This window comes from Lampetra planeri, chromosome 6 (genome assembly GCF_965212315.1).
Source record: "Lampetra planeri chromosome 6, kcLamPlan1.2.h2, whole genome shotgun sequence".
Taxonomy (NCBI): Eukaryota; Metazoa; Chordata; class Hyperoartia; order Petromyzontiformes; family Petromyzontidae; genus Lampetra; species Lampetra planeri.
The window spans coordinates 14502493-14519498 of NC_136112.1; the positions used below are offsets into that span (position 1 = coordinate 14502493).

General features: G+C 48.3%; 1 protein-coding gene across 1 annotated transcript in view; it reads left to right on the top strand.

The window, feature by feature from the left end:
• The window catches only part of LOC144719666 (uncharacterized), a 97564-nt gene that overhangs the window by 56166 nt on the left and 24392 nt on the right, over window positions 1–17006 (top strand). Inside the window, exons 19-24 of the mRNA XM_078595805.1 lie at window positions 592–2159; window positions 3306–3684; window positions 4636–5047; window positions 13965–14085; window positions 14964–15233; window positions 16745–16911. Of these exons, the coding sequence (XP_078451931.1) occupies window positions 592–2159; window positions 3306–3684; window positions 4636–5047; window positions 13965–14085; window positions 14964–15233; window positions 16745–16911 (2917 nt within the window). The remainder of the gene's footprint in view (window positions 1–591; window positions 2160–3305; window positions 3685–4635; window positions 5048–13964; window positions 14086–14963; window positions 15234–16744; window positions 16912–17006) is intronic.

The window sequence follows — 17006 nt, forward strand, 5'->3', positions numbered from 1 at the left end:
CGCATCCGCGTTATAGAAAAATCTGTTACCTAATGTGTTTTTATCACTGTTATATCCAATTCGCTTTGTGAAAATATGCATTATTAGAACAGACTGTATATTCCCATGCCGAAACAAGAAGAAAGGGATCCTCCGCCCTCCTTGAGCGAACCGGCCCTTCCAAGAGAATCTGCAATTGGTGTAAATTGCACGTTACTTTGACGGGGATTGTCGCCATTAAAAAATCCTTAACTGTTCAAACTCTCTTTTTGCATTGACCCTAAAAAATATGAAGGGCTGAGCTAAATTCTCACATGGGATTTGATTTTTGACCAGTGCATTTCCCCTTCCAGCTATTGTACATCGCAAGTGAATTTAGATTTTCTGTCAGTGGCAGTAGCGGGAGTTGTGTATCAGGATGCGTTGAGTGCACTGTAATTATACGAGCAAGTTACTGCATCGTAATTGAGCATACGAGAGAGAATGAGACGAAAGGTGGGGTTTTTTCGGTATTAATGGGTGAGAGTGAGGTGTGGTGATTATGGTTGAGTATTAAGCATTGTATGGTCAAGTGCCTATCCTGACCAACAGTGTTGTTCTCTCATCTTTCAGGAGCGACGACCGAAGGAATTCCAGGTGCCCGCGCCAGCCCAACGTTCGACGTCACTTGAAAATGGCCAGGCACAGCCAGTGAGCGCTCTTCCATCCCCAGCGAGCGGTGTGACTGCACGCCACCCAGCCCCGTCACCTGCCACCAGTCCCGTGTTCTTGCCCACGTCTGCTCCGCCGGTTCCTTACCAGGGGACGTCCAAGCCGCACCCGGTATCCTCGGCGCCAGGCTCCCAACAGCCGGTGACAACGCCCAGCGGCGCCCCTCTCCCCGCCGCCGCCCCTTACACCAGCAGTGGCGAGGTGGCAGCCCCAGCCCGGGAAAGACCCCATTCGTCTTCATCGTCGGTGGTTTCAGCCTCGTCGTCTCAAGGTGGCAGTGTGCCTCCGCAACAGCAGCAACAGCAGCAGCAGCAACAGCAGCGGAACACCGCACCACCCATGTCGTTCTCTGGTCGCCGCGAGGCACGCACAGAAACGCGGTGGGGGCCAAAACCAGGCAGCGGACGGCGCAGCAGTGCAGGCTCCCAGGCCAGCACCGGTGGGAGGAAGCCGGTTTTGCGTGACATGAAGGTCGGGGAAAAGAGCGACGAAACTGATGACGGTAGGGCAGCAGGTGGCAGCCGGCAGCAGCAGCAACAGTCCTCGCATCAGCAGCAGGAACCAACGCAAAACACTAGGCAAGCATCCCAGAGCAAAGGTGGCTCGCGCAGCCGGGGCGAGAGGGACGACGCCAAGGCCGCCGACGCCGGAACAAGCGACAAGGCCAAGGGTGACGGATCTCAGGGTTCGGTCAAGGGGCAGGAGCCGATTGCACCCCCGGCACCCGGTCCACGTGGCAGCCAGCAGTCCAAGGAATCAAGCCGGCAGAGGGATGTCTTCCCCAGTAACGACAGCCATGGCTTTCCGCAAAACCAACGACGACGGGATGGGACATGGCCGCGGGGCCGGGGGTCTGGACCCCGAGCGTTCATGGCGCCTATTGGCACAACTGGCGGGGGCACATCTAGCAGTGGCAGCGCAGACGGGAATGCCGTGCCTAGCACCGTCTCTGGCCGGGAATACTCTGGCCGAGGTCGTGGGGGTGGTGGTGGTGGTGCCAGCGCTCGTGGGGTTCGACCAACGCCTGCGTACAGAGGCGGCCGTGGTCGGCAACGTGAGTTTCAGGCGAAATTCCCGAATCAGCATCCAGTGCAGCAGCAACAGCAGCAGTACCAGCAGCCCAAGGCTCGGGCAGCGCAGCAGGCGAGCTCACCGGCACGGAGTGAGGGCTCCGAGTACGAGGACCAGACGATCCGACGGAGACGGCAGCGTGGCTCGGAGAGCGAACCCGAGAGCGACAACAACAACGAGGACGACGAGGACAACGACCGCGCGAGCACGGATGCCAGCGAGGGCCCGGCCCCCGTTCCCGCTACTGCGCCTGCTGCGCCCAGTGGTGGTGCCGGCGGTAGCGTTGGAGGTGGCGGTGGTGGGGCTAATCGGCCTGACGGGAGGCCTCATCCTCGCAGGGACGTGGGCTCGGGGAGGGTGGGTGAATCCAGGGGCCACCGTGCAGCCCCAGGAGCCAGGTGGGTTGGAGCTTATGGTTCATATATAGCCACGTCTCTTGCTGGTTGCTAGATGCTTGCATCACAGTTCGTAACATTCTTCAGGCTAAATTTCGATTTAAAGCTTTCGTCACTACAGGGATTCATCTTCTTGGTTCTTTCGGTAAAATCACGTAGAAGGGAAGTAATAAAATAATAAAAATAAAACGTGAGAATTATTTTATTATGTTTTATTTTTATTATTTTATTACTTCCCTTCTACGTGACTTTACCGAAAGAACCAAGAAGATTCTTCAGGCTAGTTCTGTGTTTTGAGAGTGGAGCAGTGGCTAACACATTGTGCCGTAGTCCCTAGATTCGATTGCAAGTCATGTGTCGGATCAGTGTCAATTATCCGAAGCAAATTGCTCAATCCTTATTCTTCATCGCAATCATTGCCCGCTACTGGCAGTCCAATGCCACTCTTGAAAATTAGACTATCCTGACTTAAAGCTTTCGTGACTGCAGGAATTAATATTCTTTGGGTCTTTCCGTAAAGTCACGTATATAGCTTCAAAGAAAATAACCAAAAATAACAACTACGACGTTTCGATCGCAACACAAGCGTCCGTCATCAGGAAGGGGGGTTAGCTTCTAAAGGTAAACTGTTTATAAAGGTTTGAAATGGGCGTAGCCCAAATGTAACCAGCCAATGTTAATGTAAGTGGTGGGCAGCGACCGTGGCGGTGGCGGGTTTTTCCCACATTAACAGGTAAAATTTCTCGCCCTAACAGCCACCTCGCTCGCCGACCTCGTGGTTTTTGCTTTGCGATCTTCGAATTAACATGCTAATCTCTCAAATTAACATAGCCACGTCAGGGCGCCCGCCGTGGAGGCCGCTCGACGATCTTACATTATCATGCAAATTTTAACTGGGCAGCCCTTTGATTGGTGGGAAAACCCACCACCGTCGCTATGTATGTATTATGTTGAACTTCTTTCTCACCGTACTTAGCCAACCATGCTACTCAGAGGTGCGGGGAGAAGGACAACAAACTAACTGCACAAAGCAGTTCTAAAGGAATGAGTTTTCAATTTAGAGTGCTTTGGAACGTACTCCTGTGTCCTGCAACACTAAACAGAGGATAATTGTTGTGCATGTTGTCTATTTAAATGGTCCCATTTAAGGTCTGGCCACAGAGATCACCGGTCGGAAAACACCGACATCAGACGGGGTGACACTGACAAGCAGCATGACTACGAGCGAGATGACCGGCCTCCAGCGCCCGACCGCCGACGCGACAACTTCGCTGGCTCCGGGGGAGCGGGCGGCTCCGGCACAGGCGAGAGGGGCAGCGCGGCAGGGGGAGAACGCGCAGAGAGGGGAGGCGCCGTGTTCTCGGCACGCGGGCAACCGTCTCGCCGCGGACGAGGCGCTGCGTACCTGGGGCGCGGGCGGAACGGCGCGGCCCCCCGGTCGCACGGGGGTTCGAGGGCCGGGGAGGTGGGCGAGGGGGGTGGCCCTGCTGAGCCTGGAGGCGCTGACAAACCCGCAGACAAGTCGCAGGTAACGTTTGGCACGGCTCACGGGCCAGCAAGTTTGCAACGGTATGAACGTGTTAGAGGGTTATAAACAAGGCTTATGTCTTTGCTCTCGTAGTGATTTGGAATTGTCACGTCACTGTGGCGTTGGTGGGTCACGTGCGCGTGCATGCCAGCACCGTGGAGGCAGGTGTTAGTGCATTGCACAAATGCCACGCTACTCCGAGGGCGTCGAGACGGAGCCATTCCCTGGCTCGCCAGATGGAGGGGATACAGCAAAATTTGGACTATCTCCATTTGTCATTTCTTTATGGAATAATGTTGCCCCCTCAATCGTGCTGGTTTTCTCCAGGTGCTCCTGTTTCCTCCCACCTGCATGAGCACTGTTTAACTGGCTAAAAACATTTAATATCCAGAGGACTATATTGCTTGGGCAATTGTTGGCACCAGCTCTCACAGCCTGGCTGCCTTCCAGCGTGTCTGGGTTTTCTCAGCATTATGAGATGCAATTTCTATGAGCGATGCTATGTAAAATTAACCGTTAACCATAACTTATTATTATATCGGGTGCCAGTCTCCAATTAGATCAGCCATTTTGAGCACTTTCAAATTAAGGTTGAAACCTTGAATGCATTTGCTCTGTTAACACTAGCTGTCCCCATCATGAGTTTGAAAGTGTGACTAAAAAAAAAATCACAATTTTATGATTTTTCTGTCTTTAAATTAAGTCTGTATAACCGTTATGAAGGGCAATTTCTCTAAATTGTTTCATGTCTTGACTTAAAGCTTTCGTGACTGCAGGAATTCATGTTCTTTGGGTCTTTCGGTAAAGTCACGTAGATAGGTTCAAAGAAAATAACAACGAACGCTTGTGTTGCGATCGAAACGTCGTAGTTTCTTGTTATTTTCTTTGAACCTATCTACGTGACTTTACCGAAAGACCCAAATAATATGTTTCATGTCTATTTTCGCTCAGTGGCAGCCAAAGCCAGAACGGCGTTTCACTCGAGGAGGAGGAGGAGGTGGTGGCGGCGGCGGCGGCGGCGGCGGCGGTGGTGGGGGTGGCGGCGGCGGCACCGGTGGTCCCCCATCACGGCGTGGTGGCACCGAGGGCCCACCCAGGCGCCACCAGGCCCTGGGCCACCCGCATGGCCACGCGGCGTCGTGGCAGCGGTGGCAGGATCGACCCCCGCGGTTCACGCGTCGACGCCACTCTCCCGGGTCGGCGGCGATGGCGGCAACCAGCGGCCGCGTGGATCCCTCCTCCCGCGGGCCGGCTGGCAATGCCACGTCTGGGACCGCCGTGTCACCCGAGGGGGCGGCCATCGGTGGAGGAGGGGCGGTTGCCGGGGGGGCGACAGTCGGAGATGATGCAGCGGGCCCTCCAGGTAACAGCGCGCGACCGTGCCATTGAGGGTTTGGGTGGGTGGTTGGGGGGCGACTCGTTGCATTTAGGCTGAGGCATCAGTGAAGCGTACGGCGCTTGGATTGAGAGGGCCAGCTGGGAGTAAGTGGACAAGAATTCCCTGCCTCAAAATGTATTTAGTGTATTGTTATTTACAATCAATGTGTGGGTTATTTACTGATGTATGGCTGAGATACAGCTCTTTGTAGAGCTTCAGGAATCTTTGTCATGAGCTGGTGAGAAAATCTCAGCCTGGATCCACTGGCTCCATCAGCTCTCCTCCTCCCCTTCACTCTTATTGATTGATTTATTATTCTTCCCCCATCTGCATCACTTTCCCAGTCTTCCTCTCCCTCATCCTTTTAAATGTCCTCTCTTCAATTTTATTTCCCACTCTCCATTCCTCTCTTTACTTCCTCCGTTGCCTCCTGCTTCTTTCCTCTGCAGTCAGTAAAATGGACACCTTGTGAGGCTGCACTGATTATTTTATTGCAGTCTACAGCGGTTGTCATTGAGTCAGTTTTCATTCTACGAATGTGGATGCCACAGTTAAAAACGTTGTCCACTGCTGGTTTAAGCATGGGGATTCAAGCACTTTGTGGCTTACTTTGTAGGTATGATATTAATGTTTGCTTTACTCTACACTGTGTGGTTTGGGAAATTCTCAATGGAATTTGCTGGGCAGTTCAGTTAAATATTTTGAGTCCATGAAGCAAATGGCTTTTTGCATTCAGATGTAGAGGCTGAGATGGGGTTTATTAACTCTGTTCTGCAGTGCTTATGGGACGGCAAAGTGAGGGCAAGTGACTTTGTTGTTTAAATGATGGGCAGCCATTGGGATTTAAACCCGACCCAAGGTTATTTCCTTCTGATCCAAAAAAAACTGTGAAGTGAAGATAATATTGACTGAACGCTGTTAAAATGGCGCGGTGGCTTGTGTCTTTTCCAGTGACTTTAGAGACAGGGCTGGTGGGGGATCATGCTGAGATGAAGTGCATGAAACGCCACCTTCGGGGGCAGCAAAAGTGCCTGTGATAGGCAGTACAGCCGAGGAGGTTGGCGACCAGTATGGACGTATTTTTGAGTGCATGTTATGGGTTGTTTTTTTTGTTCTTCTGTTACTCAGGTGTATTCCCAAAAGGGGGTAAAAATAAGTTCAAAGGAATTAACCAAACATCCCAAGTAGGAACTTCATAAGTTTCGTGTCTTAATAAGGTGTTTGTAGGGTAAGGAAATAAATTATTAGTGTTATTTGTTACAAAAGATAATTGTTAAGATAACACTGTGTTGTTTTAATTTAGTTTTACTGCCCTGTTTTAATTTGTGAGGACTACAACACACGTACCGCTCGCTTTCCTGTGTTTTATATCACGTGTAATAACAAGCTTAAAATGGCATGCTGGAAAACTGAAACATCCCATTACTCGTTTCACTAAATTGGGAGCCAGTAGTACTACAGGCTTGTCTCGCTTAACGAGCGAGATATACGTTCCGCGGAAATTGCTCGGTTAAAGTGAACGGTCGTCGTTTTTCTCATTGACTACTCCCATATTAAAAGCAAGAGTTACATAACAGCCCCCAAAATCTTCCACTTTTGAACAACTTTTTTTCACATGAGAAATACAAATTGCTAAAATTTTAAAATAAAGTAATGAATATCAAATTTAACACTTGCCACACGTGAGGAACCAGAATGCAAGATCCCCCATATATAGCATATGATATCACCTCGTTCCAGCCACATTTGAAATCAACAATCGCGCACACTCTCTCCACTCAGTCACACAGCCCTCTCACGCTCGCTGTCTCTCATGCATGCACACATACCTCCCCCCAAGACAAAGATCCCCTGTATAGCCTTAACAGACTGTTGGGTCAAGTGCTGTTAGTGAGCACCTTTTGAAGGCCGGCACCGCAGGGCGGATGAAGGGTGGGTGGCCAGCACCACACCTCATTCGTGGCGATGTTTGTTTACACACTCCACCAAGTACTCATTTGAGTCCGAGTCGTCCTAGGGGAGGCCCAGGACCGGTTCAGATAATCGTTACTGGTATTGGCCATGAGTGAGAATCGAACTCGGGCCGATGGGTTCGTAGCGCTGTGCGCTTACCGTTTCGCCATCGCTCCCCACAGCCACCCATCCCGCCAGCCACCCATATGGTACAGTGCTTTCACGAGGCCCACACCCTGCCACCCTACCCCTCTCCTGCACCCACCTAAATTACATGGTTCACGCAGCACGGCTGCTAAGCAAATAGCTGCGGGCCGTGGTTTTCCCTCCCTGCCACCACTGGACGCATTTGATAAATCGGTCTCTGCTTGTTACGCTAACATGCAAACATTCACTCGTTTTTCTAACAAATTTGGTCAAATTCAAATTGCTCAAATTCTCGTAAAAAAACGCTCGTTAAGCGAGACACGCCTGTAAATGTATGAATGGTATTGATCAAATTCCTTACAGCTTCCTCATTCAGTGTAAATCCACACGCTGTAAATTTCTGTTCACCGAGATCTCACAGCACCGTTTTTGGGTATCCATTCCCCATAAAAGCAATCCACGATTCAGTTAATATCAATGAGCAACACGCATTCAGCTGTGAGGAATTTTAATCCTTACCGTGTGCTTCATGCGCATGTTACTGCTGGCTGCAATTTAGACCTATTGCCATGCTGTTGTCGTCGTCGTCGCTTAAAATAGGGAAGTGGTAGCTTGTTCGTCGTTTAAGTAGGTGAGATTCGCCGCTGCCATACACCAAGCATACACCCAGAACAGACTGGAACGTAAAACGACTCCATGCCAGATTCACTCGTGCGAAGGTGGCATCATCGCAGCGATACCACTCTGCTACTCCTGACACATTCATCTGGCTCTCAACCGCCTCTGTAAAATTCCACTTGTTGCTCTACATCAATCAGCCTTATGAAAAAGAAGACCAAGAATAATTGCTCTTGTGTATAAGCCTCAAAAGACTCCTCCTCTGTGTACCCTGCATGCTCCACCAATCCGGATAAAGAATGCTCACCGGCCAACTCACCACTTAATATAACTAACAAAAGCAAGAGGCAATGAAATAATTGGCGACTTTCCGTTATGCATTTCATCGTTCTACAAAACAAGCAATTGACTGACAAAAGTGTAGCTTTTCTTTGAAGCAGCATGACACCTGCTTAGTTTTTTAGTCCTTTTAAAACATTTTAAAGGAGTTTTGTAAAAAAAAAGTTAAACTTGCGGAGGCTCTGGCAGCTGACTGAGGATTTGGCGTTTCAACATTGCGCCCATTCGGGTCTGCTTTGTAGGTTATGTCTGACCTTGCTGTTGTACATAACTGTACATGACACCCGTTTTACAAAATAAACATGTGCTACATTGTTAACTCTGTCTTTTTAGTAACTGTTAAGTGAAAGGATTTTAAGATACAGAAAAAAACATCATCCCAGTAGTGATTTTTTTTTTATGCTGAGGAATGTGTTTACAGATTGTGGTCAGGAAATATTTTATGTTTGTGACAAAAAAAGTGCATGCGTGTGATGCTGGAATAAAATCCCTAATTCAAAGAGGTCGCCGCGTGACTTGGGTGAATCTTGATGCCCTTGTCTGAGCACTAAAACAACACCTTTGGGAGTCCTGGGTTTGAATCTGGGCAAGAACCTGTGATTAAACGGGCTCTCAAGTGTTAGCAAGTTGATGGTCTCAGCCCCGGTCACTCATGACTTAACAAGCCCATCATGATTGGTCTTTTTTATTTTGGATTAACTTTGCCGTGGGGAGGTACATTGATAATTATATTGAATTATACAGAGCAGCAGAATAATAATGTCCTGCACGGCATGAATGAGCACATGTAGTGATAATTAACATCAGTATAATAGAGATTTAAAATGCATAACAGGTAACACATTAAGCCCATTTTACACCGCATGGGGGAAACACTCCTGTGATCAGAGGTCTATTGAGGAAATGCTTGTCAAAGCAGTTTGGTATATTCTTTCAGCGCTTTTTCAATAAATAGCATCACTACCTGAGGCTCGGCGTTCACAAGTTTGAATATTGCTCTAAATATAGTTAAATATTCTAGCTGTGCCTAAAACTGTCTGCAGCTCTCAAAGATGCAGAAGAAACAACGAGGCTCATAGATAGTGGGTGGGGGAAGTAAGTTGACAAAAAAGCCTCATACCTCATCGGATTCCTCCAGTGTAAGTAATGATTCTGATTACGAAGGTGGCAGCAGTGAGAGACGGTGCCCACCCCAACAACTCTGCATCACGTTCCGTGGCCCTAATGGGAATTGATAGTTGAGATTGAGTAGTGGCATGGACCAGAGAAACAAGTTTTTACCAAGGTACAAAATCTTATCTATTGCCTTGGTTCCTTGACGACAAGGTTATGTCAGTTATAACAAAATCCACATCTATATATATGGTCCCAATTAAAAAAAAAAACTTGGTGTCCATGTTTAATAAATGTAAGTTGTATGAACTTATTTCGCACCATACGTGGCCAGCCGTGCGAATGTGAGGTGCGGGGAAGGACAACAAACTAAACACAAAAAGCAGTTATAAGGAAATGAGTTCTTAATCTACGAAATGCGTATTCAATCTAAATCAGCGTTTGACAGTGCTGTCACCTCTATTGTTGGCACTGGGCCAGAAGTGGAATTTTCCCATTAGTCTGTCTGAAAAGCAGTTTACGTTTTTACAGATTGGAAAGGATTCACGAGCACAGAGGGGCGAAGGGGAAAAGTAAAACCATCAGAGGGGATTTGAACTCACAACCATCTGATTGTGAATTGCACACTTTGAGCCCCACCACCACCACCTCAACAGTTCTTCCAGAAAAAGAACAAGGGAAATCAAAGTATAATATAAAAAAAATTCAAGTGAAATGGTGTTTTAAGATTGAGTGCTTTGATTTTACGACTCATTTGGGGGAGCGGTAGTGTAGTGGCTATTGTGCTGTGCTACAGACCCGGCAACCCCGAGTTCAATTCCCACTTATGACCAATAACAGTGGTCAATATTTGAATTGGTCCTGGGCCTCCCCTAGGTCGACTCGTCCTTAAATGAGTGCATGGTGTGCTGTTTAAACGTCAGCATTGGGGAAACGACTGCCGGGCGTGGTGCTGGCCTCCACCTCCCTTGTGTGCTATGCCCTAAGTATGCACTACCAGCACTTGCCCCAAAGTCTGAAAGGCTATACGGGGAACGTTATTGTAAAACAGTGAAGGACTCTTTATCCCTCATGTAGCATTGTATTTTCTGATTTCACAACTCCCATTGGAATCCTACCTCTGATTGTATGTAACGTAGTCTTTTGCCAACATATCTACCCTGCCTGCCCATTCCTCACTAAACCAGCGTGTGTTGGTTTTTCACTTGAGATTAGACTCAAATTTCTGAGCTGTGTTGATCTACAGAGACTTTGAATATTCTCATAAAATGCTTTTTAGAAAAAATAAATTTGAAAGATTAAGAAAGGTGGAAGGGAACTCATTATGCGGTGCACGTACACGAGTTGATCCTGTCACTGCTAGGGCCAGTCAAAAGCTGCAGAATTGTAGCTGCACTACTTTAGGGTACAGATGGCTTGGAGCCCCGGACTACCTCCTTAACCTCAGGCTTGTGGCACACTCACGAGTGGTGAACGTGGATGGTCAGCTGTGGTTGGGGGGGGCCTTGTTGCTCCTCTGTCCACCCAGGGAGGCTGGTGAGACCACACCATCACCGGGGAGGAGTGGGCAGCTCACACCCAGTGGAGCCCAAGGACGATGAATGACAACCTCACATACAGTCCTGTGTATGCGGAGAGAGGAGTGCATTTCCTAATAAGACCGATTTAATTGTATTGGTCTGACAAAGTTACATTCAGAAATGTGTCCCTAATGGGAGTGAAATGGGAACTATTAGGTGGATTGAAGCCTGAATGGCATAAAGTTGAGGATAGAAGATTCGGGCTATGCAGCCGTGCTGAAGCTAATAGATTTGCAGACCACTGACCTTTAGCTATCTTAGCACAAAAGAGCTGCATGAAATGCTGAACATTCTGAACAGAGCTACAACAGAACAAGGGTTGAAGATCAACATCGAGAAAACCAAAGTGATATATATTTAAAATTAAGAGGTTCGTCAATATTGTCGTCAGACTAACCATGCAGCACGTGACAATGAGGCCAGGAGGTAAAATGCATTGGGAGCATTACAGCTGAGAATGCCGGGGGTTTAGAAGATCTAAGGACATGAACTGGCAGTGCATAAACTTATTGGACAATTATATATTGTGAATTTAATTGGTAAAAGGCTAAGAAAGAACACACCGATAACGTATGTTGGGAGCGGTAACAAACATTTTATGAATATGTAGCTTATGTTGAACTTTGCACCGTACGTAGCCAACCGTGCTAATCGGAGGTGCAGGGGAAGGACCAGCTAAATACAAAAAGCAGTTCCAAAGAAATGAGTTTTCAATCTAGATTTAAAACTGCACAGCGCTCCAGTGTCTTCGTAATATCGGAAGGAAGAGCATTGCAGACGGCCACAGAATGAATGTGCCATTGCATTAAAGAGAACTCAACAGGACCTAAAGAAACAAGGACGTGTGTTCCGACAACAGTAAGTGAAACGCCACACACATAAATATGGTTAATTTAATTAATGGTGATAATAATGGCTTTCTCTAGCGCCGAAACATTTGGAAGGCATTTCAACACCCCACACAGGAGCAAGCTCACTGGCTCGGCAGCGAAGAAAACGGCGTTGCATTGTAAACACTTTTGGAAACCCTCGTTTAAGACATCCGTCCTGGAGGTACATGTGCAGCGTTGGAAGAGACCCAGAAGATGCCAGGTTGTGGAAGTCGCGTGACCTTGTGTTTGGTGTTGACTTTGGGGAACATGGACGACCGAAGGAGAAGAATGAAACCACACACGACAAAATATTTACTTCATCCATTTTCCTGCAGTTCTTAGGAGCACTCGGTGATTGTTTTGGATCATGAATGTACATTTCGGGTGAAACAAAAGATAAATAATATAATGATCTCTTTTGCTTTGGATACATTCGAAGTGTGCAGATACAACACAGGGTTGTTTGGACAATTGGCTCAATACTTAGGAGTATTCATCGGCCATCAGTCTCGTCATATTTTCATTTTATAGTTCTACTTCTGTCCTACTTTTCTCTAAACTCACTTGAACAGCTTTTCTGGTTATGAAATCGTATTTCATTATACGGTATTGTACAGAATACACTTAACCCTTTCCCGTTCCGAGACGTCTGCAAGTTGCAGGGTGGGTCCCGTTCACCTTTGAATCTCAGAACTCTCAATCGGTTGGCGTTAATTTGATTTAGAGACTCAGAGCGCCACTATTTTTAAAGACATTGTGCTCACCGCAGAGAACTGTAGTGTCACGACCGCACAATGATAGCTGGCGCCAAACTGCCACGCCCTCCCACATGGTCTTGTGGGAGCCTCTGTTTCTGACTTGCTGATGTTACGGTAAAGTGATTTTATTTTAGTTTTTCCTCCGATTCTGGGAACGGGTTTATGATTCCTTATCTACATGCCACATTTGGCGATCCTAATCAATGCTGGCAGCCGTGAAACAATGTAGGGAAAAAAAACAGATTTCATTGGTGGAGACCACTCTTAATATTACACCCTCTACTAACTTACCACAGCCCCAGAGGGATGAAGGGCTGACATGACCCCTGATTGAGATTGTAACGTGATCTTACGTTTGTGAGTTGAGCCACATCGCTACCCAGCCAACATGGACCCTATTCAGCCTGTATTCAAACTCATCACTAGTTTCTTGCCGAAACGTGTACTGGGGCACAATATCATTCAGAGTTTATAAAATCTAAATTGTAATTATATTGAAGGCAATTTAAAAAATCAGTTGGCTTTTGTGTGCCATAATTGCATGTGTTTGTGATGGTATCACGGTGATGATGCATCGCTGCGTATCCCATTGTGGAATGCGCTCACTACAATGATAATTTTGAAAGTCAAGAGTTGAATTTCCACCACAGTTGCCCAATAACTCCTCCTGTGCATTACTATCAAAGTGCACGCCACATGGTGTCCATAGTCATTGAAGGCGCAGAAAATGCACGGTTGTGCGTGTGGAGCGTTGTGGAGCCTGGTGGAGCGGAGCGCCGGGCGGCTTAAACACAGCACATTGGCACAGTAGGGGGCACAGGTGGTGCATCGGCCAGTCATCTCAGTCAGGTGACCTATGGCACCTGAGTCTGCCCCGTGACCTGCCAGCAAGCGTTCGACACTTCACGTAGCCTTTACGTGCACACAGCCTGGAACAAACGCCGTGGTGCGTCACCGCCACTTAGTGGCGAATGGCGGTTGTTGGTGCAAGTGTTAAGCACGGCGCACTGACATCCTGAACACTTGTGTTTGGATTCTGCTCATTGTCAGCTTCAGTGACACGTGAAATCTAAACCATTATTGGGCCTCTCTTAGGTCGACTGTTTTTAAACGAGTACCCGGTACTCAGATTGTAAATGTTATGGATTTGCTCTCCAACACACTGGTGTGCTGTACCAATAACGAATTGGCATGTTCTGTTTACGTGAAAACCCTTACTAATTGGCTGTGTCGGGTGGTGGCGGGTTTACCGACACAATTTATACTTATGCGATCTAACCCAGAAAACCTGCACAATATCTCGTAGTGTAAGCAAACACCAGCGGTGGGGAGACGAGGGCAATGCGGCGTGGTGTTGACCACACTTCCTCCTGTGTCATGTCGGCCTTAACAGGCACACACTAAAAGCACTTTTTTTCCTGCAGTCTTCACGCCTGCACAGAAGACCTATGTCTACGTTTGTATGCGTCTGGGTACATGTGTTTGCCTCTGTTTCCTCCCGTGTCTGCGTGTGTGCATCCAGGTGGGGGAGCCCGCTCCCCCGAACCGTCCGACCTTGCGAACGAGGAGTGGGAGACGGCTTCAGAGAGCAGTGACTTCACAGAGAGAGAGCGCAAGATCCGCACTCGAGACATGCACCCCAGGTACAATGGAGTGCCACGTGTTCGGTTGGATCGGTGGGCTCGCGGTACATGCGCCAGCACTGAGATCTCAGATAGCATCACTTGAGTATCTAGGGTTTATTTACATTTTATTTCACGAGGTGTGGCCCACTGAGCTATAGCTCTCTTTCAGAAGCGACCTGGCCACAAATGATAGCTCAGCAAAGTGGTTTATCATTGGAAATTTCTCGCAGGCAAATACTCTTAAACGCGTGTTCCTAAATGTGGAGGGAAAAACCGGAAAAAATGTAGGTGGCGACAGGGTTTGGATTAAACCCACGACCTATATCCTACGTGAGGCAGATAACATCTTGCCAATGGGGGGCGCCCTTTTCAAAGCGGATTTCAGACACCTGGGGGTAAACTCATCTTCAAGTACGCTTGGTTCTTTCGGTAAAGTCACGTAGGTAAAGAAAATAAAATAAAAAAAATTATGAATTAAATCACGACGTTTCGATTGTGTTGTAATCGAAACGTGATTTTTTTCTTATTATTTTACCTACGTGACTTTACCGAAAGAACCAAGAGTATGGATCCTTGCAGTCACGAAAACTTCAAATCTAGAATCATCTTCAAGTGTAGACCTTGCCATTTCAGCTCTGGTGATTGTATTGCTGGAACTCCCCCATTAAATACCTTTTGTCACTTCAACAAAGATGTACTAAATGGCCTCAAATAAGCATGGAGCATTGATCATCTCCTTAAGGAGCAATAAGTAAGGGATGGAAATTCCACATTGCTGTGGCAGAACACAGTCTCAATGGCAGCGTCCACTAGGTCTTGCACAATTGTTTCACTCTTACTGCTGGTCTCTGCTTTTCCCTTCACCCCCTCTCCAACCGCCCACTCCCCTCCCATAGGGGTCCAGACTCCTCGAGTGGTGATGGCAGTGGTGGTGGCGGAGGCAGTGGAGGAGTAACCGGCGGCGGTGGCGGCGGGGGAGGAGCAGGTGGGGGCGGCGGTGGCGGTCGCGGGGCCGCTCCCCTTCCCGGCGGCCCTGCCCAGGGTTCATCTCGCCGGGCACTGGGGGGTGGCCCTCGGGGAGGAGAGCGGGAGAGGACAAACCGACGGCTGGCGGGGGGCGGGAGGGGGGACCGGGTGAGCGCGGTGGCACACCGAGCCAAGAAGGGGTACGTGGCCGGCTGACAACGCTACACACCAAGACAAAGATAAAAGACAAAGATCCCCCATATAGCCTTAACAGACTGTAGGGGCAAGTGCTGTTAGCGAGCACCTATGAAGGCCGGAACGGTACACAAGGGGGTGGGTGGCCAGCACCACGCCCGACCGCCTTTGTCTCCCTAGTGGCAATGTTTACACACCGCACCAGGTATTAATTTGAGGCTGAGTCGACCTAGGGGAGGCCCAGGACCGGTTCAGATAATCGTCACTGGTGTTTGCCGTGAGCGGGAATCAAACCCCGGTCGCCAGGTTTGTAGTGCAGCACGCTAACCGCTACACTACTGCTCCCCCGGGCACACATACACACCCACCCCCCCGTGTACTTCCATGCGAGTTGTCACGGCGACATCACTGCCCCCCCGCCGCTGAGCCGACACGATTCATCATCCTCATCGTCACGATTCATGGGAATTTCGTCATTTGTTTTTTCTTTGCTTTGTCTCGTGCTTATATGCTCAAGTAGTGCACATCTTTTTGGCACCAATCTCTTATGTCGTTGTCAAACCATTCTCTGTTGCATCTTTCTCTCTTTACAGTTCCTTCCATTCAGAACACAGTAAAACATTTCGTCGGTTGTCCATTCTGCACATGTGTCTAAATAGTACCAGTTTCATTCTCACCATGACCTGCATCAGGTCTTCTCTGTGCAACGTTTTATTTAAATATTTTTGCTGCTTTACATTTCCACGTAAATGCACTATCATTCGTGATGGCGGGTCTCTTCTGAAAAAAAATCTAATAGCTCAGTGAGCTTTACTTTCTAAGCTGAAACATAGCTTAGTTTTAGTTGTATGTTTTATTAAGTTATTTGTTTGCCTTTCCTATACTTTTCACTCCTATATTGTTTTTGTATCGTTGTTGTAATATTCTGACCCGCCTCGACTGGACATCTGTAAAAAAAGCTTTATAGCGCAACCGATTCCTTCAGTATAAATAAATATTCTGATTCCGATTCATATGAGCTTAAGCAAACACCATGACAAATGCACACAGTTCCGCATGAGCATTGTTGGTGTTTATCCCCTCTCCTTTTGGACGCCACGGTGACAAGACACTAACCACCTCGCCTAGTATACAGGAGGTAATGGGTTCGATCCCAACCCTGACGCCTGTATATTTGGAGTTTGCATATTCTCCCCATGGTCATGTCGATTTTTTTCTGGGTCCTCTACTTTTTTTTTCCCTCCACATTTAGAATCAACATGCATTTAGGGTATTTAACTACTGCTATGAATTTCCACGCAATAATCTGCTTAATTGAGCTATCATTAGTGGCCAGTTCACTGCTGAAAAAGAGAAATAGCTCTGTGGGCCTTACCCTGGTAACATGAAAGGTAGTTGAAGCAGTTTTGGGATTGCTTTTGGCATTGTGCGCGCCGGCGGCGCATGCCCTCCTTTTGAAAATGAACGGGGGAAGACACCTTTCTTCTCGGGTTTCTTGTTGGTCGCGTGTGTGCAGAGTGCCAGAGCGCATCGCCAGCGCCGCAGGGGGTGGCGGCGGCGGTCCCCCATCGGAGCCCCCCCCAGACCCCCAACAGGCTCAGGCCAAGAGGCAGGAGTCGGAGGCCAAGAAGGCCAAGGAGAAGGCGGACGCCATCTCACAGTTCGACCTCAACAACTACGCCAGTGAGTGTCGCGGTGGGCGAGGCGCGCTCATAGCTGCGAGGCTCCCGGTGGAAACTTGCTGGATGGCGTTCTCGTTTCGAGCACTCGGCTCTTAA